This window comes from Astatotilapia calliptera, chromosome 4 (assembly GCF_964374335.1).
Source record: "Astatotilapia calliptera chromosome 4, fAstCal68.1, whole genome shotgun sequence".
Taxonomy (NCBI): domain Eukaryota; kingdom Metazoa; phylum Chordata; class Actinopteri; order Cichliformes; family Cichlidae; genus Astatotilapia; species Astatotilapia calliptera.
In genome coordinates, this window is record NC_137425.1 from 28069850 (window position 1) to 28095809 (window position 25960).

At 40.8% G+C, this 25960-nt stretch overlaps 1 protein-coding gene across 6 annotated transcripts; it reads left to right on the forward strand.

Moving 5' to 3' along the window:
* Positions 1-600: 600 nt before the first annotated feature.
* LOC113021283 (choline transporter-like protein 2) lies at positions 601-20425 on the forward strand. 6 transcript variants are annotated; one of them, XM_080301009.1, is made up of 23 exons: positions 6346-6497; positions 7327-7378; positions 8807-8855; positions 8936-9009; positions 9101-9185; positions 10252-10336; positions 11146-11259; positions 11360-11420; positions 12068-12188; positions 12331-12414; positions 12506-12618; positions 14142-14273; positions 14379-14478; positions 14680-14772; positions 15220-15304; positions 15439-15701; positions 15807-15901; positions 15994-16097; positions 16208-16281; positions 16379-16449; positions 16845-16933; positions 17029-17113; positions 19888-20425. In XM_080301009.1, the coding sequence occupies exons 1-23, from the start codon at positions 6486-6488 to the stop codon at positions 19992-19994; spliced, it is 2148 nt and encodes a 715-aa protein (XP_080157135.1). In that variant the 5' UTR covers positions 6346-6485; the 3' UTR covers positions 19995-20425. The 6 variants fall into 6 exon arrangements, with proteins under 6 accessions (XP_026021643.1, XP_026021645.1, XP_026021644.1 ...); XM_080301008.1 differs by lacking the exon at positions 19888-20425 and adding an exon at positions 17575-17892; XM_026165858.2 differs by lacking the exons at positions 6346-6497; positions 7327-7378; positions 19888-20425 and adding exons at positions 601-759; positions 17575-17892.
* Positions 20426-25960: the final 5535 nt, after the last annotated feature.

Here is a 25960-nt window from a genome sequence, read left to right on the forward strand (position 1 = left end):
TGTTATTGTTATTGTTTCATGATATCATGTAAGGGTATTCCCCTTCCACAACGCTTTTGCTTTCCATAGCTAAACTGTATTTCGCTCAAAATACTTGAGTGATTTCCTGAAGTAAATTTATTTGTGTCATGGATCTTCCTGCATTCTCTGGATCAAGGGGAGCTGTCGTGACTCATACACAGTGCAGAGTCTGAATAGGTAATGTTAAGACTGTAAGTTGAATTATGAATGAATAAATTGCTTTTTATAATTAATGTTGTCTTGGATTTCATCGGCCAATGAATGTTATGCTATGTCATTGCTTTGCTGCATTCTGGTCCAATGAATATGATTTTTTTCACTGTGAATTGGTAATAATATCCGAACAAATCATCAAGCCCTCGTTAAATATTGAGATGAACTGCATTTGCTGCATTGTTATAGACTGAACAAACCCTGTATCACTAACGGTACCAGAAATTAACCCAGTCTCCGGGAACATGAACTCCCGCCTTGGGCATCTGATTGGTTGAATATCCTGTCCATCATGGCATCCCTGATTTTCATTGGTCAGCGCTCTCCTCTGAGGAATCCCCCTTTAAACGTTGGCAGAACGGTCAAGATTTTGGAGCGGACTTATACAAAGCGAGCAAGTTGAGGGAAGCGCAGCACACGGACGTCTGTCAGGGCTGGAAATGCGCTTTAGTGGTCGTACGTGAGCATCTCTGGTCCAGAAGAAACATTCCATAATCATGGAACTGGAAGAGAAATCAAAATACGGTAAATATTTAAAGCCTGAAACGGAGACGCTCACTTCATTTGTCCAAAGTCCTTATCGGCAGTTAATGTAAAACCAAGTTTTATTGCGTTTTTGGAGCGGCGAAAGTAGGTCTCACAATGGTCCCAGCAGCTTTGCTTAGTAAAGTACCTTTCCTCATTCTCGACTTTTAATTTTTCAAGTTAGCACTTTCTCTGGCGAAGTGTCGAACCCGTGTATTGTCACAAACTAACGCAATGTAAGCTAGCTTTTACTTCTGAGTCAACGTTTTCGGTTACGGCACGGGAGCCCTGTTCTGCGTGTGTGTTGTGAAAACACAGGATGCCTGAAGTATGCTGCTATATATTGTCAGGGTGCACAATGCCCCAGTTTGTGTTGTGCTTGTCCAGTTGCTGCCACATTCCTCAGACTGCTATGGCAGGCAGCTCAGCTAACCCAACGTGCATATAGAGCACAGCGTATTAGAAAATTCCTCAAACAAGTGAAGAGGGTCTCATTTTGTCCACCGAGTGCATTCAGTCTGCTTTGGGAAGGCTATCTTTAGTTTCATTTCAAACGCAGACTGCAACTACAGTATCAGTGCTTCTCTGTTTTGGCTGTTGTAGTTCGTAATCAGGTAATGTGGGTGTAATTATGCCCCCACTTATCCCAAAATACTTGTTAAAAATGTGTTTTTATTCTTGCACATAATAGTAATTGTAGTACAGCTTTCTGCTCAGTGAAATCAGTACAGGGGAAATGGTTATCTATGAAACGAAGAGTGATTTAAGCTAACAAAAAACATCAAACAAACAAAGTTATGCAGCGAGGCGTTTTTTTTCTTCCATAAAGTCTGTTTTTGGATCAAGAACATGTGCCTTTTGTACAAACTTCCAGTCTCTTCACATGCAGCTTGCAGTTTATACTGTTATCATCAACATGATCATAGGGAGGAATGAAAAGCGAGGCCAGATACTTCTGCTTGCAGTTCCTCCTGCTCTTCCCTGGACACTCCCTTTCCCACTTTGCTTGCCACATGATGGCTAATTGATTCAATTTACCTTCCACAGATTGCAATGAATATTGTGTATGTGTGTGTGCCTCTTTGTACAATGTCAGTTTGCTCAGTGTAGTTAGTTGTGAAAGTGAGTAAGAATGCCTACAGCCTCTCGAATTCTTTAATATCTTTCAGTGAATCTTCATACCAGCTAAAAGAAACAACTAAAAAAAGAAGAAGAAAAGAACAATAACCTTAATGTTCCATGTGGCAGAAAATGTCAGAACACACTATAGGATCTCCACCAGTTTTATGCGTTGGAGTAATTTCAGGCTGTAATATATGAAGAAACCTCAATGACAGGACCTGAAACAACCATGCAGCCTCGCCCTGGTGCAAGTTAGGCGTAATTACAAGTCATATTTAGTAGTGTAGTTTGAAACCTGATCTCCATGCCCCCCTGATCTCTCCGTCATGTCATGTTAGACTATGCTGAAACTACATTCAGATTTTTTTTGGAAACATTTCATCCATTCACTTTCTTTTCATTTCACTTCGTGTGCTGCATTGACAAAAAAACAAAAACAAAATAAAAATACATCTATTATTGCAGCCTTCTGTTTGCACTGAACGGTGCCTGATCATACCCTTGCAGACCAATCTGGGTTATGTGACTCTGCTAACAGGTTTGTGGTTTTGTCAGCTGCTTTGAACTGCGAGAGTGTGAGGCACCAAGAGTGAGTTACTGGGTAAAAACTGAGCTATGGTCTTGTATTTATTCTCCCTGGCAGTGTCTGTGTTTGTAGCTCACGTCTTAATCTCACTCACAGTTCCTGTTATTATCATCACAGGACATTGTTCCAATTTGTGCCTGAGTGTCCTCTCGAGGATACTTGAGGGTGCATGGGAGTTTGCCCAACCAGTCTACATGTGTTTTGTGGACCTGGAGAAGGCATTCGACCGTGTCCCTCGGGGCGTCCTGTGGGAGGTGTTGCGCGAGTATGGGGTGTCTGGCCCATTGCTACGGGCCATTCAATCCCTATACAACCGTTGCAAGAGCTTGGTTCGCATTGCCGGCAATAAGTCGGACTCGTTCCCGGTGGGTGATGGGCTCCGCCAAGGCTGCCCTTTGTCTCCGGTTCTGTTCATAATTTTTATGGACAGGATTTCTAGGCGCAGCCAAGTGGCGGAGGGCTTTCGCTTTGGTGGCCTCAGAATCTCATCTCTGATTTTTGCGGATGATGTGGTTCTGTTGGCTTCATCGGGTGAGGGCCTCCAGCTCGCACTGGAGCGGTTCGCAGCCGAGTGTAACGCAGCGGGAATGAGGATCAGCACCTCCAAATCTGAGGCCATGGTTCTCAGCCGGAAAAGGGTGGAGTGCCCACTCCGGGTCGGGGATGAGTTCCTGCCCCAAGTGGAGGAGTTCAAGTATCTCGGGGTCTTGTTCGCGAGTGATGGGAGAAGGGAGCTGGAGATCGACAGACGGATTGGGGCTGCGGCTGCAGTAATGCGGACGCTGCACCGGTCAGTCGTGGTGAAGAGGGAGCTGAGTGTAAAAGCGAAGCTCTCAATTTACCGGTCGATCTACGTCCCTACCCTCACCTATGGCCACGAGCTGTGGGTAGTGACCGAAAGAACGAGATCGCGGATACAAGCGGCGGAAATGAGCTTCCTCCGAAGGGTGGCTGGCCTCTCCCTTAGAGATAGGGTGAGAAGTTCGGCCATCCGGGAGGGGCTTAGAGTAGAGCAGCTGCTGCTCCACATCGAAAGGAGCCAGCTGAGGTGGTTCGGGCATCTGGCAAGGATGCCCCCTGGGCGCCTCCTGGGCGAGGTGTTCCAGGCATGTCCCACCGGGAGGAGGCCCCGGGGCAGACCCAGGACACGCTGGAGAGATTATATCTCTCGGCTGGCCTGGGAACGCCTTGGTATTCCCCCGGACAAGCTGGAGGAGGTGGCTGGGGAGAGGGAGGTCTGGACCTCTTTGCTTAGGCTGCTACCCCCGCGACCCGACCTCGGATAAGCGGATGAAGATGGATGGATGGATGGATGTTCACGTCATATAAACAAAGTTTTAAACAGCTTCATAGAGACTTACTGTCGTCAGCTGGTGGTATTTATAATGATGATTTTCTAGATAGGTGTTACAAGCCTAAGTTGAAATGAAATGTGTGAGTTTCACTTTGCATCATATCTGTAGCAGAAATCTCTTCCTTGCATCTGACAGCAGAGAATAGCAGTTGATATGCTCATCAGATGTAGTTAAAGTTGTTGTGCAAGTGCTCATTTTTGATGAGCTTAAAGATTAGCTGCTGTCTGAAAATACTTCAATTTTCAAAAGAAACCCTCCTCTTGCAAAAGTGGAGTCCAAATCTTTGCAACCATTTCCCAAAGGATCCAACAGTTTGCTTGCATTTTTGCGTGTGGTCATTGTGTTGCTTTTTCTGTAATACCGGAAATAGATCTGAACTTGGACTGAAATAATCCACACCCTCTTTCTGTACTGACAGACATGTGGGACACAGACAGGAAGGGCTGTGACCTTTAGCTTCAGGATTTTAAGCTAGTGCAACCAGCGGCAGCCCTTGGTAACGTTTTATGCAGCTTGAGAGCAAGACAAGCTATTGTTAACATTTCATCTATTTTTACTTTATGCCAGCTGGAGCCTTTCCTAGCCACCATAGAGGAAGATCTAGGGTACACCCTGGACAGTCTGTCGCTGGGCTAACACAGAGAGAGACAGACAACCATATGCACTCACACCTAAAGGGAGTTTAGATTTACCAATGAATCTAACCAGAGAGAGTACCCAAAGAGAACCTACGTGGGGAGAAAGTGGCAACCCCAAACAACAACAAAGATGGGCAGTGTTTCCAATATTGAGATCAGCATATGTCTGCTGTAGGTTTTACCCATTAAAAGGGAGTTTTTCCTTCCCACTGTTACTAAGTGCATTCTCATAGGGGGTTGCCTGGTTTTCTCTACATTATTGCAGGGTCGTTACCTTACAATATAAAGCACCTTAAGGTGAAGTGTTGTTTTAATTTGGTGCTATAATAAATAAAATTGAAAGCACTGAATTGTTTCTAAAGAATAAAAGTGTAAAATCTTATTTTAGGAAATGTCCTAAATGAATAGCAAGTATATCAGTCAGCTGATAAACAAAAATATAGCTCCACTTGTGTGTTTTGTGCTGCAAAGGGTCAGAATGTCCTTAGAAAACACTCTGAGAAGCTTTCATGTAACTCCAGGATGTGTGGGAAGGTATCAAGAAAATAAAACAGGGAAGCTCAGGAATGTTGGGACACACTAAAGAGTAAATGCTGCACCTGAATAAAAAAAATACTGCTGAGAAGAAACAATGGAGGACATGAGCTTTAGCTTCAGTCACAACAATAATGCAGATTGGACTGTAAACATCTTTGTGAAGGTTCATTGAAAACCAACATGGCCTTTCATTAGTAAGTTACAGCGCTTCTACATGTGGGAAATGTTATACTTTTTTTATGCTTCCAGTAAATGCTAGTGTGTCTTGCAGCACACTGGAGAGTATTTATCAGATTAAAACTTCAAATAAAAAATGTGCTCGCTTCATTTCCCTCACTGCATCGCCCCACGTGTTGTAGCAGCTGTCTGCAGATGGAGGTCATTTCTAATGAGTTACACATGACTGTTCGACCAGTTCCACCACACTTGATTCTAATACCTCAAATAAGTTTCCAAGGAAAAGAGCTGGATCGGTGTCGCCGTGCCAGTTATTGCAACGCGTTTTTGCTGTTTAGAGAAGTACAGGAAACCAAAGGCTCGCAGTGGTAATTCTCTTGTGCAGTAACATTAGCCAAAAAAAAGAAAAAACTGGATGGAAACTTTCATTACAGCTCCCCTTTTTTCTGGTTTCTCTGAGTGTCCGTGGAAAGCATTCGTGGCATTTAGTCTGTCTGTGGACTCTTTGTTAAAATGATGAGTTCGTTTAACACGCTCTGATTGCTTTCGGCTGTCGGAACAAACAGAAGTGGAGACCAAAATCATACAGGCAGAGAACAAAAAAAATCACTAGCTTGTAAGATTTATTGGGTTTCCCCAGTGCAGTAGATCCGTGGGAAGGAAACATATACTATTTTAGTTTTTACTCAATACTGATGTGTTTAAGCTTGTGAGCTGTCACGTCGCTGCAGGTGACCATTTTACAGCCATAAATATCCCAAACACCTGAATTCAATTAGCGAGAGCATTTACGCAAACCACCCCCAGATGGAGAACTCCTCCTCTGTTTACTGCAAACACATGTTCCTGATCACATACACAAATGAACTTTAGTCTCCTCCTACTCTTTCACACACCCACACCTTCTTTTACTTCCAGCCTCTCTGTAGATGAGTTAAAGTTGCCTGCAACTTTACGCGGAAACAAGAGGGGGAAAGCAGGTCGACAGAAATCATGTTTGGAAGTGCTGGGGAGGTACTGTAGGGGGAGCACAGGTCAGAAAGAGGCTGCTTTTTTTTTTCGGGATAAACAAAGAAGTGTTTAGGGATGGGAATGTGAAATAGGTTGGGTGGGGCATTGGTTGTGCGGCTATTCAGGAACAGGTTGAACTGGTTTCCGACCAAACTACTTGGTTCTCCCCTTACTCAGTCATTTGTGGCAGCAGATAGGAAAGGTGGATGAAGTGAACCAGATAAAGAAGCTGTGAAAAGAAGGAGAAACATTTTTTTTGCCCAGGAAGGAATTTCAACATGCCTGAGGGTGGAGAATATTATGGAAAGAATGGTACTGACTTGTTTATCTTTACTTTTGCCTCAACTAGGCACTCTTTCAAAAAAAAATGAATCTAAGACACGCTTAGCCAATCTAAAGATCACTGGGTAATCTTTAGATTGGCTGTTTACCTTTCTTGTATAGTGCTCACACCTAAAAGTGCAGCGGCAGCCTTGAGACTAGGGGTGTGTTTGTGAATGTTTGTGTGCCGCTGCCGGCAGTGGATGTGTGTGCACACCGATACAGGTGTGTGGCAAGTCTCTTATCAGTGTTTTCTCCTGCACTATTGTTACAAGGTTGAATATAGATAACCACCAGAGGTGCAGATCTCTTTCTTGGACTCAATCTGTGTATTTATACTGAAGAACAGAACAAAGTTAAAAACTAAACTTGTTTGAAATATGTTAAAGTTAGATACCAGAACACATACGGAATACAACATCTACGCTCACTATAACAGGAAGTGGTGACTTCTTCAAAAGGCTGTAACTGCTTGTTGCAACATAACCCCACTGACCACATTCATAAGTCACATACTTCAGAGTCACCACAGCTGTTGTGTTTGTCTATACTTCAAGACTCCATATGCTACACATTATTAATAGTGTATGTCTGGGCACTGTTATGATGTTGGTCTGAAGCTGGTGGAGATGTCTTTTTGTGGCATAATTGTCACAGTAATGGCAACAGGAAACAGTCCCTCCCAACGCAAGCTAATAGCATTTAAGTTTTCGTTAAGCATGAGCCAAACTGCCCTCCTTCGGCAAACGTTGTTTTTATACCGCTGATTATTCACTGCACTGAAATGCTGACCTTTTTTTTTTTTTTTTTAACTCTTTAGTCAAAGCAAAGCTATGGACCCACTGATCAGGTCAGCAACAAACCAATGGGAGGTGAGAGTGTTGAAGTTGCCTCCTTCAGCACTGTTTCGCAGAAAGTTCTTTGTAATCTCATAGAAAGGTGATATGCCTGGCTGTGAAAGACCAACTGCCTTTTGTTTGTGAGTGTAAGACAAGAAAGAGAGCTGGCTGAAAGGATGTGTTAAAGCACAAAAGCTGAGCCGCTACACCAAAAACCATAGACGGTATAAACGATGGGTATGAAATGTGAAGCTAGCGTGCTGCTACATTAAAACTGTGGTTGCAAAAGACATTTCCAGTTCTATAGAAGTGTCTGGGAAAAGAGCCCAGACCACTGCAAACACTTTCCAATTGAGCTTTTGTAAATCTTTCTTATTTTAAGTGTAAGATAGGAGGATTTTTCCAGGATATCCCCACTGAAGCACCAACCCTCACTGTCAGGTCTGTTCCTTGCTTGTTTACATCAGGCGTCAGGTTTGGGGTGCTTCTTGCGACAATTTAGCATTAAAAGTATAATTTGGATTAAAGAGTTTGTGGATTAACCATTAGAGAATTTGGACTGGAACTGGAAAGTGAAATTTGCTTAGATAGCAGACACACTACCGTCAGATAACCTGCAGCAAGCTCAAGTGTCTGCTTGAACCTGCAACTTTAGCTGAAAGAACAGAAAACATAGTCCTTATTATAAGAGACAGCATGTTGTAATCTAACCATATTTAGACAAAAGAAAAAAGTTTGCTCATTTTATGAACTGGGAAGTTGTTTGTCTACTGATGAGCATGATAGCTTTGTTTTGACATAGAGCTGTATTAAAACAACAATACTAGCTCCGCTGGTGGCTTTACACATGGGATATTTGCTCCTGCTGTATTATGAGTTTTATATGAGCTCCCGGTTAGTCAGCAGGGAGGAATTTGATGAGTTTCTGGGCGTGTCTGGCCTTCAGGGGAAGTCATCTGTGAGAAAAATGGGAGGAAGACTCTGGTGCACTGCTCCATGGCCTTGATCCAGCTCTGGTTTTAACATAAATTAATGAGCAGCTATTATAAAGATGTTTACTTAACCCTTTAAACCCCAGCGTATCGTATTTGATACATGTGTTTTGTGAGGGTTTTTTTTGTGTGACATCTATATCATCAGCGTGACTTTTTTTTTACCCTCAAAAATGATGTAAATTACATGACATTTTAATGACTAAATTTCAAAAATATGGCTTATGTATATGGCTTCAAGTGTGTTACAAATTAAAACTCATGTATGCAGATTAAAATTTGATATATTCTTATATTTTGTCTAAAGGTAAAAAAAACACTCCATTATTCAAGTCAAAATTCAAGATTTTTGGCAGTTATTTCATGGTTCAGGTTTTAAAGGGTTAAACCTCTCAGCGAGCCATGCTTTCAGTTGCCACAATGCTAAGAGCTCATTGATTGATCAATGCATTTCTCTCCTTTCATGCAGGTGAGCCCAGGAAGCATGACCCGAGCTTCAGGGGCCCAATCCAGAACAGGTGAGACAGAGATGTGGCTGTTACACTGTGCAGATGACTACAGAGGACTCCATTAACCATGTGAACTCTCTCCACTGTAGGGGCTGCACAGACATTGTTTGCTGCATTCTGTTCATTATTGCCATACTTGGTTACATTGCAGTAGGAATACTCGGTAAGGAGACAACACAGAAGCACAAATATCCAAACTGAAAGCAAGTTTCATAACCTTTATATCTCTCTTTTTTTCTTCTTTTCTAACCCAGCCTGGTCCCAGGGTGACCCAAGAAAGGTGATCTACCCCACAGACAGCCGAGGACAGTTCTGTGGGCAGGCTGGCACTCCACTCGAGTGAGTTGCTTTCCGAAGTATAGATAAAATGGTCTCTGCTGCACGATTTTTCTTAATTTGAGTGTGATCTTTAGGGTATTTTGAAAGTTTGAAAAGGGTGGAGTGCCCACTACGGGCCGGGGACGAGTTCCTGCCCCAAATGGAGGAGTTTAAGTATCTCGGGGTCTTGTTCACGAGTGATGGGAGAAGGGAGCTGGAGATCGATAGACAGTTTATTGAAATTGAAACAGTTGAAACGGTTTATTGAAATGTGTTAACATACATGGATGTATATAAGACAAAAGACAGAGTTTGTACAACTCAAAACAAGCTTGTTGGTGTTCGGTGTGTTGTCCCTAAAGATACATATATTAATTTATTTTTGTCTGTTTCTTTCATGTTCATTCCTTGAGTTAGGTGCCTTTTTTATGCCTTGATGGTTCATAGCCTAGTGTTAAGTGGCCAGAGAGTCTGGCTCCTTGGAAGCAGAAATGAAGGGTGGCTCAAAAGTTTTGGGTGGTTCTTTCGATTCCTCAGGCTTTTTTGTGTACCACCATCTAAAAAGATATACAAGTGGTTTGAAAGCTTAGCTAGCTAACTTAATTAGGCAACATTAATACAATCAATTATGGCTAACAAGTTAACTCAAAGGTTTTCCTGGCATGTTTACATTAAGTTAGTTCCCAAAAAGTAGATTCTGTTCATCTGGACGTAGCGTTTTCAGTGGGAGAAACGTTTCGTCCCTCATCCAGGTGACTTCTGCAGTCCCAGCTGAAAAGAATCAATTTTTGGGAATTTCCTTACCTGGTACTATTATTCATTTGTGTTATTAGTGTTATTATTATTATTATTATTATTATTTGTATACTTTTTTTTGGGGTTGTTTCAATAGCCACACCATGTATTTTTGGAATGTGTAAAAGTAAACTGGAAAGTACCTAGCACATGTTAGCCAATTGAAAGGCAGGACCGCTGAATAATCCCTGCAAACACTGTTGTGACAGCATTGTGTTGTCCCTGGACAAAAATAGTTAATTAGAAATTTGTGTACATTTCTGTGCACTTTCTTTGGTCTTGTTCCCAACAGGAAGAAGCCCTTTTTGTTCTACTTCAACATCATGAAGTGTGCCAGTCCCATGGTGCTGCTGGAGTTCCAGTGCCCAACCACACAGGTGCCAACTCCTCTGTTGATGAATCTTTATAATATTTATTTAAACAAAAAGAAAAACACAATATACACTATGTGCTTTGTCGTGAAGGCTTAAAATTATGAGTGTAGAGTTGGGGCAGAATTGGCTTTTTGCTTTTGTTTACAGATGAGGAGAAAAGTTACTCTCCCAGCCCCCTATCAGCAAGTTTTCTTTAGAAAAAATACATTTGTGATTGGCCAAAATAACAGAATTATTTCAGAAAACAAAATGAACAGGGTCAGTGTTTCTAGGCCTGGAAAAACTGACCTTTTTATTGAGCCATAGTACAAACCACTGCTGTGCTTTGCAATCCTCAATGCTTAACAACATCAACTGAAAATTTTCCAATTTACGCACAATTTAAAAACTCCAACATGGGTTTGAACTGTTCTTTTGGAACATTTTATTGTCAAAAACAAAAGAAATCAGTTTAAGCTTAAAGAATTATTGACGCTAACAAAACAGGAGATGGATATACAAAGATCACAGCGGTTCCAGGTATCACGGGCTAGAGTGAGAAGTGTCATAAAGAAATTCAAAGAGCCACACAGTAGAAAACAAGCCTGCCAGTAGTATGAAATGAAAGCTTTCAAAGAAAAGACTCTCACCAGTGCACCCCCGAACAACGATAACTAGAACCCTGTACAGGAATGGATGGGAGGAAAAGCCTCACTTCTGTAGAAGAGACGGCTAAGAACAAGCGGAAGAAGGATTATTATTACATTATTTCTTTGACTGCTTTTGTGATGGGAATGTGGCCTGACTGTCCTGCTGTCCATGTTCATCTTTAGATGTGTGTGGAGAAGTGCCCTGATAAGTTCATGACATTAATCAAAGCATACGCTGTCAATAGTGACTTTGCCTACTATAAAAACTTCTGCGAAGAAGGAGTGACCAACACAATGGTGAGTTGTACTTGAAGTCTTCTGTACTATCTCGGGTATCGATATATTCGAATGCTTTCTACAGACCTTCACTTATGTTTTGGATATACTGTGTTTTTAGGGTGTTGCAGAAATCCTTAAGCAACGTCTCTGTCCTGCAATGCTGCTTCCCAGCAAACCCTGTAAGTAGAATCTCTAAATATGTGTAAATGATTCTTTTTCAAAGGAATTTTAGGGGAGTGGAATATTCATGCAATGATAGTATCATTGCATGATTCATGACCTTTGACCTTTACAAAAAGGCAAGCAGAGAGACCGTCAGATTTATACACACAAACAAACAAACCCATCTTACCCCATTTTTAACAACTAGACAACATAAATTGGATCTGATTCAATCACATCATTTGTGCTGCTTATCTGCACTGTACTTGAACTTCTTTATCTTTCTGCACTCCTTCCTGGCTGAAGAATTATAAAATATTTTAGTACTGTAGTTTAACAAATATCTAGTACAAATTATTTACTATTAGCTGAAAATGACACATCTTTTTTTAAAAATAATTAATTTACAAAAAGAAGCCCCACTATGAAAACATCTCACTACACATTGTTACATCCTGTGAGGCTGTGGGAGTACCTCTGCCTGGCGTTCTTTTCATTTCACCTGGATCAAACTGTTACTGGCCCCCCACCCTCATCGCCTAGCTTTTATGTGGGGACGTAACACACAGAAAACTGTATTATTCTTTACACATGTAGGGAAACGCATTTCATTTGTTTGTTTTTGTATTTTTGACAATGACACGTTTCTCTACTTTTCTTTCAGTCACCCGCAGGTGCTTCCCAGCTTTGGGCATGAAAGGAGGGGTGATAACTGTGGGAAACAGCTCCACATTTAATGATGGAAATGAAATTAGAAACGCCCAAGACCTTGTTGCTGGTGTACAGTGAGTATACATCAGTAGAATTTTGCGACACAGCTAGTTTTCAACTACATTACTCTCTCTTGGTCTGTGTCAACCGGCCACTACAAATAAAGTGTGATGAGAAATTCCTGAAGCAGATAAACACACGGGGCTCTCTCCACAGGAATGCCACTGTGGTAATGGAAGCTCGTCAGGTGGTGATGAAAATCTTTGAGGATTTCACACATTGCTGGTACTGGATCCTCTTGTAAGTAATAAACTCTCCTTTTTCATCCTTGTCAGCTCTGTTTGTATTGCAAAGAGATTTTCCTTAAATTGACCGTATCTCCTCTTTGCAGGGGATTGGTTATAGCCATGATCATCAGCCTCGTCTTCCTCATCCTCCTCCGCTTCCTGGCAGGGATCATGGTCTGGGTCATGATTGCCATGTTGGTAGCGGTGATAGGCTATGGTAAGGGACAAGGTGGAAAATATCATTGTGGTTCATAATGGCTTAGTAATCTGGTCCTACTCAGAAAGCAGGTCCAGACTAGCTGGTCAGTAAGTAAATCATGAGTGTCAGTATAACCGTGAGCATGAATTCAGCACAGCAGGAATATTAATGCAGGGTTGGTAACTTTTGACTGGGGATAAATTGTGAAAGTCCTTGTTGTCAGAAAACTGTAGTCAGTGTGGAAAAAATGCAAACTGAAGGAATTTGCATGAAAGGAAGATGCAAAGTTTGAGTGAAGTGACCCACAGCTGTGATGTTAGATTTTCTATTTGAATAAAAATGTGCCATTTGTTTAATTGAGTGTGAAGAAAAACACAGCGTCACTTCCTGTCATATCCTATCCTGATCCTTTCACACTAAAAGGAATGAGAGTATGAGACACCTTTGGGGGAAAGACATGTCTCATGCAAAAACAAACAGCTGGCAATGCTGAATTTTGCATGTGCTTACCAAGCGTATATTAAAAAAACACACATTCATTATTGTGGAAAAAGAATTTTCTCCATCATTACCAAGTCATTGATCATTTCACAGATTACTTCAAAGTATCTCTAAACAGTGCTGTTCACACTTGGCAAGCTTAGCGCAGAGTTCAGTTTCAGTGTCTCAAAAAGTAATTAACTTTTATTTTAACTGCTTTAAGCTTTTCTTTTTAACTCCTACCATCCACGTAACCCTCAATCTCTGCTACCTTGCTACTCTCCAGTGTACTACTGAAGAATCACTGACAGACTGATTTTACAGTCAAAGAAAAAGCAATGCAAGTTAGTATTTTTATGGCTTTAACAGACGACCATAAGACCGTCAACTGAAAACAAATCTGTTCTAAAGGAGTGGAATTGAAAAATGAATGTGGAGTGTTAGCAAAACAACTAGTTAAACTTTGCAGACTTGTTGAACCAAGTAATTTCTCAGATAGATTAATCTGAAAGTGCTGATGTTGTCTCCTCTCCATCAGCTCATCCACAACGGCATGTGGGGAAAAAAAAACCACAAAAACCAAAAAAACAGAAATTAATACTCATTTGAAAGAGAGGTGTGCTGCTGTTTCCAATGGGATACAAGGAAAGTGTGCTACCAGGGATAAAAGAAAATTGTGGCCACAAGATGGAAAGATTGATGAAAATAGGCTAGGCTAATGTGAAGATAAACATCACTGTAAAATGATCTGCGGCAAATATAGTAAGAATGTTCTTAAGAATGATCTAGTATCCTACTTGACCTTTGATTTTACTTAATTGGCTTTTTTATTGACTGAAAAGAATAGTTTTTTCAGGGTCAGCAGGGGGCAGAGAGAGAAGTCTGCTGAGGTAGATGTCAAAGTTATCATTGTAACCGATTCACAGTTGATCTGACTCTTGAAATGAAAGAGATCTCCTCGTCTGTTTGGAAGCAAACCCAAAAGGAAATAAGGCCTCTTTTTCCACCTGATTTCCCAAAAAATTTATTTGCTTTTCTGTGTGCTTCCTGTTGCTGATTAGGTATCTTCCATTGCTACATGGAGTATGCAGCCCTGAAAGGAGAGGCCGGCGCTAATGTGACTATCAAGGATCTGGGCTTCCAGACAGATTTCACAGTCTACCTGCAAATTAGACAGACCTGGCTGGCCTTCAGTCAGTATACATCCTCAAAATCTCCATGGATTATCATCCACACTCAACATATGTTGATTAAAACTTGAGACACTCACATGATTTTTCTCTTATCTCCTTATATAGTTATTATTCTAGCCATTGTGGAGGTCATCATCATTTTGCTGCTCATCTTCCTTTGGAAGAGGATCCTCATTGCCATTGCTCTTATTAAAGAAGCCAGCAGGTCAGCCTTCATTTTAGAGCTGTAGCAAGTAGGAGAGAAACAGATCAATAAAACTTAGACGTTATATTGTTTATTTTAGAGTGACTCACAGTAATGGATTTAAGCGCTGCATTAAGGGTGCAGATAAAGAACCTGATACATAACTGTGAAGGTTGATGTTTGCATTTGCTTTTACGACTGATGCTGTGATCCTGTTTTCAGAGCAATTGGACATATGTTGTGTTCCCTTTTCTACCCACTGTTTACATTCCTCCTCCTGGCTGTGGTCATTGCCTACTGGGGAGTAACTGCTGTGTATCCTTTCAAGCTATTGTTCGTGGTAGTGTTGTTATTTAGGGTTGATGAGGAAATGAAAAATACAACTCTGAACTGTTTTTTTTTTTTTTGTTTTTTTTGTTTGTTTTTTAATGTTCTTGAAGAATTTAAACTTTTAAACTGACTTAAAAAATTAATGTGTCTATGAATGAACTGAATGAACAGTTGAGGTAAAGATACCTTAGACAGAGTCTGTGCAGGGATGATGAACAGGGCTGGTAAATTCACATTAAAAGCTAAGGTTTAAGTTTGATCACGCATACTCTGCAGCTGCGTGATTAAAGTTCACTGCATTCATGAACAAATAAACCAATCAAAACAGAGGAACATGCATATTATTCTTTATTATTAGTAGTATTATTATACACTCATAATTGTCAGTTTTGTTATCAGTTAATGATGGTAAGCCTTAACAGAACTGATCAGTTTCTTGTCCACGTCCAATCAGCCTATCTACAAAATCTTCAATGAGACAAATTGTGACTACTCAAGACAAACGTGTGACCCGGCTGTAAGTTTTTCTCCTCTTTATTTGTGTGTTAAATTTTCATCTCACTTCACTTCCATGCATGCCGCTTGGACTTAACGTTTTGGATTTGAGAAATACATTTGCGGCGTCACTAAATTAACCGTGTCTTTGTTCAGAACTACTCGACGAGTCCCATGAAAGCCCAGTGTGCTGACTCGAAGTGCCTTTTTGCTTTCTACGGTGGAGAGACCCCTTACCACAAATACCTAATTGCCCTGCAGTTCTACAACGTCTTCCTCTTCTTTTGGTGTGCCAATTTTGTCTTGGGACTGGGACAGATGACCCTAGCCGGGGCGTTTGCTTCTTACTACTGGGCTGCCAAAAAGCCAGATGACATTCCTGCTTTCCCAGTGTTTTCTTCTCTTGGGAGATCTCTCAGGTTTGTATCTGTGTTGGGTGAAGACTTTTAGTAAAACTGTCTTCTGACATTTGCTTTGCCGGGTCCTGAAACATACTTCCTGTTTTCATTCTTTAATTGTTTTAGGTATCACACAGGGACTCTGGCATTTGGCTCCCTTATCCTCTCCATCATCCAGATCATCAGGGTTTTGCTGGAGTATCTGGACCACAAGCTAAAAGGTTTGCTACATTTTATGGAGTCATAAATGACTTCATAAAAGTGACCTATTTAAGTCTAACATCTGTTAAAGGTTGATTGCTCTCATTCACAGGAGCCCAAAATAAGTTTGCAAAGTTCCTGTTGTGCTGTCTGAAGTGCTGTTTTTGGTGTCTGGAGAAATTTGTCAAGTTCCTGAACAGAAATGCGTATATTATGGTACGTGTTTCAGTTATTATTTATTCAAGTCTCTGAGCTGGCGTGATTAAAAGCTTGGTACTTATAATGTTAAATGTTATCTTGATGTAATGACTGCATTTGGCCTCTAGTCGGCGATCTATGGGAAAAACTTTTGCACCTCTGCCAGAGACGCCTTCTTCCTCCTCATGAGGAATGTGATCAGGTGAGTGTAAAATCATCACCTCATCAGAAAGCATTTTGTTAAATGTTTAATCGTATAAAGCTGACTGGAGTAAATGCCTGTTTTTAAATCCCTGCAGGGTGGCTGTGCTGGATAAAGTGACAGATTTCATTTTATTTTTGGGCAAACTGCTCATTGTTGGGCTTCTGGGTGAGTCTGCTTTTTGTTTATGTAATTTTTTTTCTTCATGTTGACCATATCAGACTAAACCAGCATTTCCTGGAAAGATTGTGTCGACCCATCGCTGGATGACCGATTCAACTCACAGTCCAGAAAAGTCTGCATAGCAGATGAAATCCTGCAAACTTACTGCAGGACCTGCTGGCTCCTTTAATAAGAGCAAACTTGCAAACTGTGGTGTTTTAGGATTTGTTTATATTTTGGAAGTAGGATTTAATTGGAGCTTTAAATAGGACTGGATCGCTTCCACTGATTTTATAATGTACAACGTTATTTATAGCTAATAGAAATTGTAATCATCAGCTCAGACTGTGTAGTGTACATGGGAATTGTATTTATATATTCTTTGGGGTTTCTCTCCACAGGGGTCTTTTCCTTCTTCTTCTTCTCTGGGAGAGTGAAAGCCTTTCAGAATACAGCTCCAACCCTGAACTACTACTGGGTACCCATCCTGGTAAGCAGGACTGAATTTCTATTTTTTTTTCTTTTCTTGTCTTTAATTGTTTTGTTGAAGGATAATGTTTGTGTGGTTGTTGTCATCTCTATCAGACTATGGTGGTTTGCTCATACCTCATCGCCCATGCATTCTTCAGCGTGTACTCCATGTGCGTGGACACTCTGTTCCTGTGTTTCTGTAAGTGACACATTCTCAGTCAGTTGTGACATCTGTATGTAATTCAAATTATCCACGCAAACGTCCAAACAGGTTCTTACGTGAAAGGGGAAAAAAAAAAAACTGTGGAGGAAGGGCGTAATGTTAGGAATGAGCGAAATGAAAACTTTTCTCACTTTGCTTCTGGTGTTGGGCTGTCACTAATTTTAAATTGCATGAAATACGGTGTGCTACATTTCAAAATAACAGCCTGCTCCTGTTAGCCTGAAAAATGTTGCTGCTTGGTGATGAAGTGATACTTTGGGTGCTTTTGCTTGCTTGCCATTTGACTTTCTTTCTCTTTTTGTGTCTCCTTTCCTATTTCTCACTTCCTAATTCGCCCCCTCTTATTTCCCTTCCCACTTGCCCTCTAACACCCTGGTGTATGCATACATTTTTTTCACATTCACCCATTAACACAAAATAATCAAAAACACGATAAGGTGAAGACCTGGAGCGCAATGACGGCTCAGCTGCGAGGCCTTATTACATGTCGCCAAGTCTTCGTGAGATTCTGTGGAAGAACAAGGAGGAGGATCCATCTGAGCCCTCCGCTCAGCAGCAGCAGCAGCAACACGATGAAGACACCCAGCTGAAACAGGAGGCTCAGGAGGAGGACACGGCTTAGAGAGGAGTTTGTGGGGGGAAAAACTCAGATTTTCCACTTAATTACAGGCAGAGAAAAATCCAGAAAGTCTTTTTATTTTGAACCCTTTCAAAGTATGAGCTGGGACTCTGTCATCTGCTCCCTTAACTTCTCTCAGATACTAGTACAGCTACAAAACACCATGCCTTAAAATGGCAGGGATTCAGCATTTTGCTTTAGTCCACTTTGTGCAGATGCAACCCTGCAAGTTTCAAAATGAATGAAGGAAGTTTTTCAGTTCAGAGTGATTTCAGCATCCTCCTGAGGTAATAGGACGTTGAACGTTCCCTAAATGGATTATCTAGGCTTGGTTTCGTTTGCCTCTGGTGGTCTTTAAAAACTGTTACATCCGACACTAAGTAGCGTTTTATACAGCAGCGGATACCACATTGTCTTCAGTAGAATTTCACAAACTCACAGCAAATACTGTCGAATACTATTTGTTATATTTAGAAAACACATTTAAGAGTGAAGCACGTGGCTTCATTTTTTCAGTGGTTCTTTTACTCGCAAGGCATCACCACAGCAATCCAATCTGCATATTTGATCTTGTGGATTTTGACACTGGATGCCCTTCCTGATGTAACCCTGCTAGGAATTTGTCTCCTCCCCAACTGGTGATCTTTTGCTTGTTAGGCAAATATTTTAACCAAAAGTAAAGTAGACTGCCTAAAAGTAAGCCTAAAGCATGGCTTGTTGCTAGGAAATAATGGTAATAATAAATCGAACAAACAAAATCACACTACTGTAGTACAGTATAGGACAAGAAAACTCTGGTTACAGCTGGTAACCAAACCCTGTAGAAGCTATAATCAGAGTTTTTTAAACAAACTACTTTCTTATGTAATAGGGTAGTTTAATAGAGTTGCATTTGTGTCTTAAACCTGCTTTTATCCTAGCGGCAAGTAGGGGGCGGCGACTCAAGTTATATGGAAGTCTGTGGGAAAACAAGCCTACTACTTACTATATTTATGACCGCAGTAAATGCAATCCTCAAACTGATGATGTCATCAGTGGCTAGTGTGATATCATGATGAGTACAGAAAAATGATTAAACGACTAATTATGGTCCAAGTTACTCTAACAGACTTGAAGAGATCCACCCTCACACTTCATATCTTGTTTAAAAAAACAAAAAACAAACAAACATTATACGATGGGAAGGGCCAAAAGTTGGGGTTCCAAAAACCAAAAGGTGATGTCATAGTGGCCATGCTCATGTTTTATATACAGTTTGTGATTGTTTCTAAAATAATTCAAATAAATCAGCACAACAGACATTATTCGTCACTATGGAGGTGGGGCTTAGCGAAGGGTCAACTTAAGCGAACAGAAGGGCTTTACAGCAGGCAGGAGTTTGGTATGTGTTTAATTGTATGAATTTTGTGATACGAGTGATGTCACCTCACACTCAGAGATTTATTGACACTCGCTTCATCCTGTTTAGCGTGCTGAAAGCTGGCAGATGTTTTATGGCTATTGAAAATGTGAAACTTCAGTGAACATCTGGGTAAATGGCTCCCTATGAGGTGACTTCATATTTCTAACTCGGCGTTGCCTCCATAAAACATGCTCTCACTGCCACTAGCTAATAGAAACTTGAAGCCAATCATGTGCCTAATTGACAGCATTATTAATGTTTTGCACATTAGTGTTTACAGTTGATGCAAACAGAATCTTTTTTTAATACACTCAGTGAAGCACTTTAATCTATGTTCACTCTAAGCCATAACACATTTGTCTCTGTTTAATGAATGCTGGTGAGTCTTTTAGTCGTGCAATTTTTGTTTTGGTTTTTTTAAACTGTAAATTAGCGTAGCTTTGCCTTTTAAAATATTTTTTTTAATGACTGTGTGTTTTGCAGTGCAGTTGGTTTAATAAACACAATTTAACCAGTGATATCTGTTTAATAAAAAAAAACGGATGGGTTTTTTTGGGTTTGTTTGTTTGTTTGTTTGTTTGTTTGTTTGTTTTTGCAGAACTGAAAGGTTTTCATTCAGATTTCCTACCTGTCAATATACATTGCAAAATCTGATGCTCATTTAAACTTATGCCAAGTCCTCGAAAGCATCGAAAAGCATTAATGTCCTTTTCTTTGACCTCTTTCCAGTGGAGGATTTGGAGAGGAATGACGGCAGCCCGGAGAGGCCCTACATGATGTCCGAGAACCTCCTCAAAATCCTGAAAAAGAAGAACAAGACTGACCCAGCTCAGTAGTTTTTTTTTTTTTTGTTTTTTTTTTGTTTTTTTTTGGTCATGTTTTACTGTTAATATTTGAGTAGTGCGGGAAGGTACATATAAAGGGTCATCTGCTACAGTTTTGTAATATGATCGGTTTTTATTCTTGTATTTTTTTTTTAAAAATATCTATAAATATGTATAACTTGTGTCATATTTGAATTAACAGTTAACCATGTAGGCACCAAAGCCATTACCCCAGCAGTCAGGTATACATAGTGCTTTTATACCACTTTGCCTAAAGCATCTGGTGCTGCGGCGTTCCTGTCATCAGCAGCCATATGGAAATATAACCAAAAGCAAAAAAACCTTGTATCTTGATAGATGTGCTGGTTCGGATGAGGGGATTTTTTTTTGTCATTTTTGTGAAGCTGAACTGTTTTCAAATAAAGCATAGTTTTCTATAAAAATCCATGTGACTCTTTATGTATTCATATACCGAAGGCTTTAAGGTGCTCCCAGTATTTCAGCATTGGTGTCATTCTGATAGACCTGATGTGACTCGTGTCTTTCGGGTACTGGGGATAAGCTCAGGTTAGTTTCCTTTCTAAGCTTAAATGGTCACACTTTCTGTTCCCTGCTGGAACTGAGAGTGTGACCCCCCCCCCCCCCCCCCCCCCCTCAAAAAAATTCTATATATTGATTTTGAATAAATCCTTACAAAACTAACATATAAATGTCACATCTTTCCTTTTAGCTTTAAACTTAGAAAACATAGTTACAGTTTGTAGAAATCCATAAAATCCTAACTGCTGTTCTACGTTTGACCATGAGAGGGTGTGCATATCCTCACTACAGGTCATTCAGCGTGGCACAGTAAAATCACCTGTAGTGTGTAAATGCTGGCTTTACGTAAGTGTCTAATGACTAATGCGGGAAAGTCTGTCAGGGTTTGATAAAAATCAACTTTCTAGGAGTCATATCAACAACTCTGCAGTAATGGAATATGGCTGAATACTTTTAAAATACTCCGTTACGGTTCAGAGACAGGACCTTCAGTCAGAGAGCTGCCAGTAGACACACTTCTGGAAATGTTTTAATGCAGAGTGTTTTCAAACAGGTAACAGGATGCCCTTGATTTTGAATGAATACACTGCTAAAAAAAATTAAAGGAACACTTTGAAAACACATCTGATCGTTATGGGGAAAAATCATGTTGCGTATCTATATTAATAATTTTGGGGGGAAATTTGTAGGAAGGAATAGGATGCCACAATGTTTGATGAAAATGACAGTTATCAAATTATAGAGGGCTGAATTCAAAGATAAAGGAGGGAACAAAATGACATGGCAGGCTCGTCCTTTTTGCTGAAATTTCACTGAAACTCAAGAATGGTTCTCAGCAGTGTGTATGGTTCCCACGTGCTTGGGCTCCTCCCAGATCTGGCCCAGGGCAACACTGAGCTTCCAAACAGTTTGACGTGCAACCGAAACATGATGTCGCAGAGTTCTTCTGTTGGATTTAGGTCAGGTGATTGTGGGGTCCAGTCAATGGAGTCAGTTTCTTTATCCTCCCAGGAACTGCCTGCATACTTTTGTCACATGAGACTTGGCATTGTCACACACCACGAGGAATCCAGGACCCACTGGACCAGTTGAGGGTCTGACACTGGGTCCAGATATTTCATCCCAATATTTAATAGCAGTCAGGGTGTCGTTACCTACCCTGCAGAGGTTTGTGTGTCCCTCCATGGATATGATTCACTGTCAGTGACCTATCACCAAACCGGCCATGCTGAACAATTTTACAAGCCACATAATGTTCTCCGAGGCTTCTCCAAACCCTTTCATGGCTGTCACGTGTGCTCAGGGTGAACTTGGTCTCATCTATGAAAAACAAAGGGTGCTATTGGTGGACCTCAATAATTCTTGTAATCTATGGCAAATGCCAGTTGGACTCCATAATGCCGGGCAGTGAGCACAGGGCACACTACAGGACATCAAGCCCTCAGGCCACCCTCATTAAGTCTATTTCTGATTGTTCGGTCAGAGACATTCACACTAGTGTCCTACTGGAGGTAATTTTGACTTGATGCTGTACTTGAACCTGTATTTTTTTAAGCATTGTACTTTGTTTTAAAGAATTCAAAGACTTCTCAAGCTGTGTTTATGGTGCATGCACTTTGTCACGTTGACTCTGAGCCACCGCCTCAGTGTCGCTTCCCTCCATTTTCAGTACAGCTCCTCTGTGACACTAAGTAAATGTTTGAATAATGCCAATACTGAGTGAACTCCAAGTGTCACACCTTTCCTTCAAACCTGTCATCCACTGCAGCGCTACATGCTAGAGTTTCCACATGGACGATGAGTCATTCAAGGAAAGACATATCATACATGGTTGGAGAGACCACATGCAAAGAGGATTGAGATGCAAAATTCAGTGATATGAAGCCATGACACTATAAACACCCGTGACACATGCTACGATGCAGAACCGGAATACCATCTGCTACCTTCAAATCCATGCATCATTCTGTTTCTGAGTCAGCATGCACAGAGGGCAGGTTTGTGGTATTTCTTGGCCAAGACCTCGCTTATGTTACATTACCCATGACCGACTGATTTGATCTGCTCGTGGTTTGCGTAGATGCAGCGCGCTGATTCAGTAACCCACCTGACTTGCGGCATAATACATCATGCTCTATGAATACTTCCAGGGAACCTGGGTGAACAATGTTTAAGACCTCTGATCCCACAAGATGCTGTTTTCATAGCGGTTTCACGTCAGAGGTCCTGAAGTGGTCATCAAAGCTCGTTTTTTTCCTTCCAGAGAACACCTGAACAGCCCGAGAGTCATTTACAAGAGTGGTGGAGTCCTTAAGACTGACTGGTGTGCACTCACCGTCTCTGTGTGAGCCTTCTAACCCTGAACAATGTAACACAGCTTTTTGGTAATCCCTCAGTCGTTTCTAGTTCAAGCGCTTTTCCCCCCCTATTAAAAAAAGGCTGAGTAAAGATAATGAGGGCCGACTTCCTTGTTTTGTGTGTGGGATGCAAGCTAATATATTGCAGGGTATGTAATTTACCATTGTAAAGTTATAAATGCATAGAAACTATGAAGAACCACTTTACTGAATCAGTTAGCTCTTATAGAGTAACACCTTTGTAAAGGTAAGCTCAGTATTTCACTGTTATAGCTGTTCTAAATGCACAAGTTCACCATTTGTGGCTATAAAAGATTGAGACTAAATCCAAAATGGTGAACATGCTGTCGATAAACAACACATGTCCATTCCAGCTCCTGTCATGAGGTGATGCTTAGGGTGACATTCAAAAGGTATTCGTCTCAGGTGCTATGCAGATAAGAAACAGTCTGTCTGCATTCCGTACTGCTGCTGCACCTTTTGTGCGCAAGTCAACCTCTGAAGTCTTTGAATTCCTAAATCCAGAGTCTTCTATTAACTACCTGTAAATGTGTTTCTTTATGATGGGTTGAGGGACCCACTGGCCAGCTTTTCTTTATCCATTACTGCTTCGCAATATCATAAATCAATCAGGTATCTGGAGTCGAGAAGCAAATGCTGCTCTTTTGGCCCAATCATTAATCAAGACCGTACCGTACCCCGTATTCCAGATCAAAGCTTTTCCAGGAGAAACCCAGCTGCCAATCTCAGCAACATTGGTTGTTCTCTTTCTCAAGCATCACCACAATTCACTAGTTCCTAGTAAGACATCCAAATTGTTACTAAATGCAGTTGTTAGGAACCCTAACCCAATGACACTGAATGAGTGTAAATACAAAGCTTCCATTTCAGAAGCTAATAGAGGAAATCTCAAGTTTAAATTGTGATACAGTCTGCCAGACATACTTCAGCATGCAAGAAGATATGCATAGGTCTGAAGAAGTCTACAGGGGGCTGTTTTGTGAAGCGATGAGCTTGAACTGGATATATTTGGACCTGTGCATCACCACTTAGTGAGGACAAGTCATGTATGACATCACCCCAACAGTCTGCATGGAAGTGGGTAGACCCAGTTGAGAAAGGATTTTATTTTCCAAGAATGGGTTAGCTTGACTGCATCACATCATTTTTATTTATTCTAACAGCAGAAAGAGATTATTGCAACACAGAAAAAATGTATTCATACTAAATTGTTATATCTCAAATGAATTGCAGCACTGTAGTGGCCTCTAATAATGTAAGCTAACAAATGTTTAGCACTTATACTTTTAGATCTGTCTAAAAAGTTTAAAAAAGCAATTATTCTATTTTCTTCTTTTTTGACTAAATTTTTTTTATGTTATTTATTTATTCATTACATTTTTATCTTGCATTAATGTGAAATGCGGCTATTTACCATTGAGAAATGGTCACTAGTTGTCTTTTGCGAAGTTTTTTTTTTTTATTAATGTGTGCTCTTTTTTCATATTTTAATTTATCATCAGATATTTTTTGTGTCCCAAATTACAATTTAGTCCTTCACTTCAATGGTAAGAAACACCAGTGGACATTTTAGGTTATTGTCTAATATTTTTAAGAGGTATTCTGGCTGAAAGCTGCTTCATTTTTCAATGGGCAAAAAACCCAACCAACCAAACAAGCATCAAACTTCAATTTCAAAGCCAACATTATCTGTACAAACTTTGGAGCATAACATTTTTTCAGCAGCTCGGAGTTGGCTTACAATGATTTGAGATGCAATGACCATTTTTCTCAAACACACTGATTATTTGATGAGACAAGATCAGTTTCTAACCTAAATAGAATAATATGAGATGAAAGAGATGACAAAGAGAAACTGATGCTTCTTTCCTGTCCATATGTAATCGTTTTTGTAGGCTAATACTGTTTTAAACAGTCCAGACAAAAACGTGTAAATAAAAAATAGTGTATTTTCATTTTTAAATGTTGTTTTAAATCATTTTACATTAAATGTGTCCATTTAGTAAGGTGCCAGGGATAGACAAACAGCGGGGCTCCAATTCTGTGACATTCTGCTCCTTTTATACGTCATACAGGGTCCAGTCTTGTATTCTAGATAGCAAAGCCTATATTAGCATGAATATAATCCAGGGAAACAATTGACATAAATTTAAATTCACATCCCAAAAAGTAACTTTCTTATGTCAAAATCACTTTTCTGTGAATGAATTCTGCACATTATGGGGCGATCGTGGCTCAAGAGTTGGGAGTTCGCCTTGTAATCGGACGGTTGCCGGTTCGAGCCCCGGCTTGGACAGTCTCGGTCGTTGTGTCCTTGGGCAAGACACTTCACCCGTTGCCTACTGGTGGTGGTCAGAGGGCCCGGTGGCGCCAGTGTCCGGCAGCCTCGCCTCTGTCAGTGCGCCCCAGGGTGGCTGTGGCTACATTGTAGCTTGCCATCACCAGTGTGTGAATGTGTGTGTGAATGGGTGGATGACAGGTTGTGTAAAGTGCTTTGGGGTCCTTAGGGACTAGAAAAGCGCTATACAAATACAGGCCATTTACAGGCCATTTACATTAGCATGCAGAGTTTCTCAAAACAAAGTTTCTGCTTTAAGGAACTGAGCATGTTACAACTGGCCCGTGTTAGTAGTGCCTCTGGCCTCCCAACAGAACATGACGGCAGCATCATCAACAGTGACTAGAATTTGGTGGATGACGTCTAAGGGTGTCGTAAGTGTTAAAGCAGTGACGTAGCTTTAGGGAATCTCTGGCTGGAAAATGGAAACGTGATCTGCTCCGAGACAAAGTAGAATCAGGAAGTCTCTCCTATCAATTGTTTCACTGCTTTTGTTACCACAAAATACTTCAATACGACTTGTATGAGATAGCACCCATGAATAGTTGTGACCCAAAACATCTGGCAACGCTTGATCACGCATTTGTGGCTGAGTGTTTCAGGGAGTCCCTGAAGGAGACTAAACAAAGACAACGTGATGCTTTTGTTGAACAATAAAAGAAGGACGTGACTGAGCAAAATGCCAAGTACAGAAAAGAAGCACCAGCTTTTCACAGAACAGT

Coding starts and splice junctions, on each gene's coding strand:
- LOC113021283 (XM_080301008.1), top strand. Junction 7,379..8,806: donor CAGCAACAAACCAATGGGAG/GTGAGAGTGTTG, acceptor CCTTTCATGCAG/GTGAGCCCAGGAAGCATGAC. Junction 15,902..15,993: donor TCTGGACCACAAGCTAAAAG/GTTTGCTACATT, acceptor TCTCATTCACAG/GAGCCCAAAATAAGTTTGCA.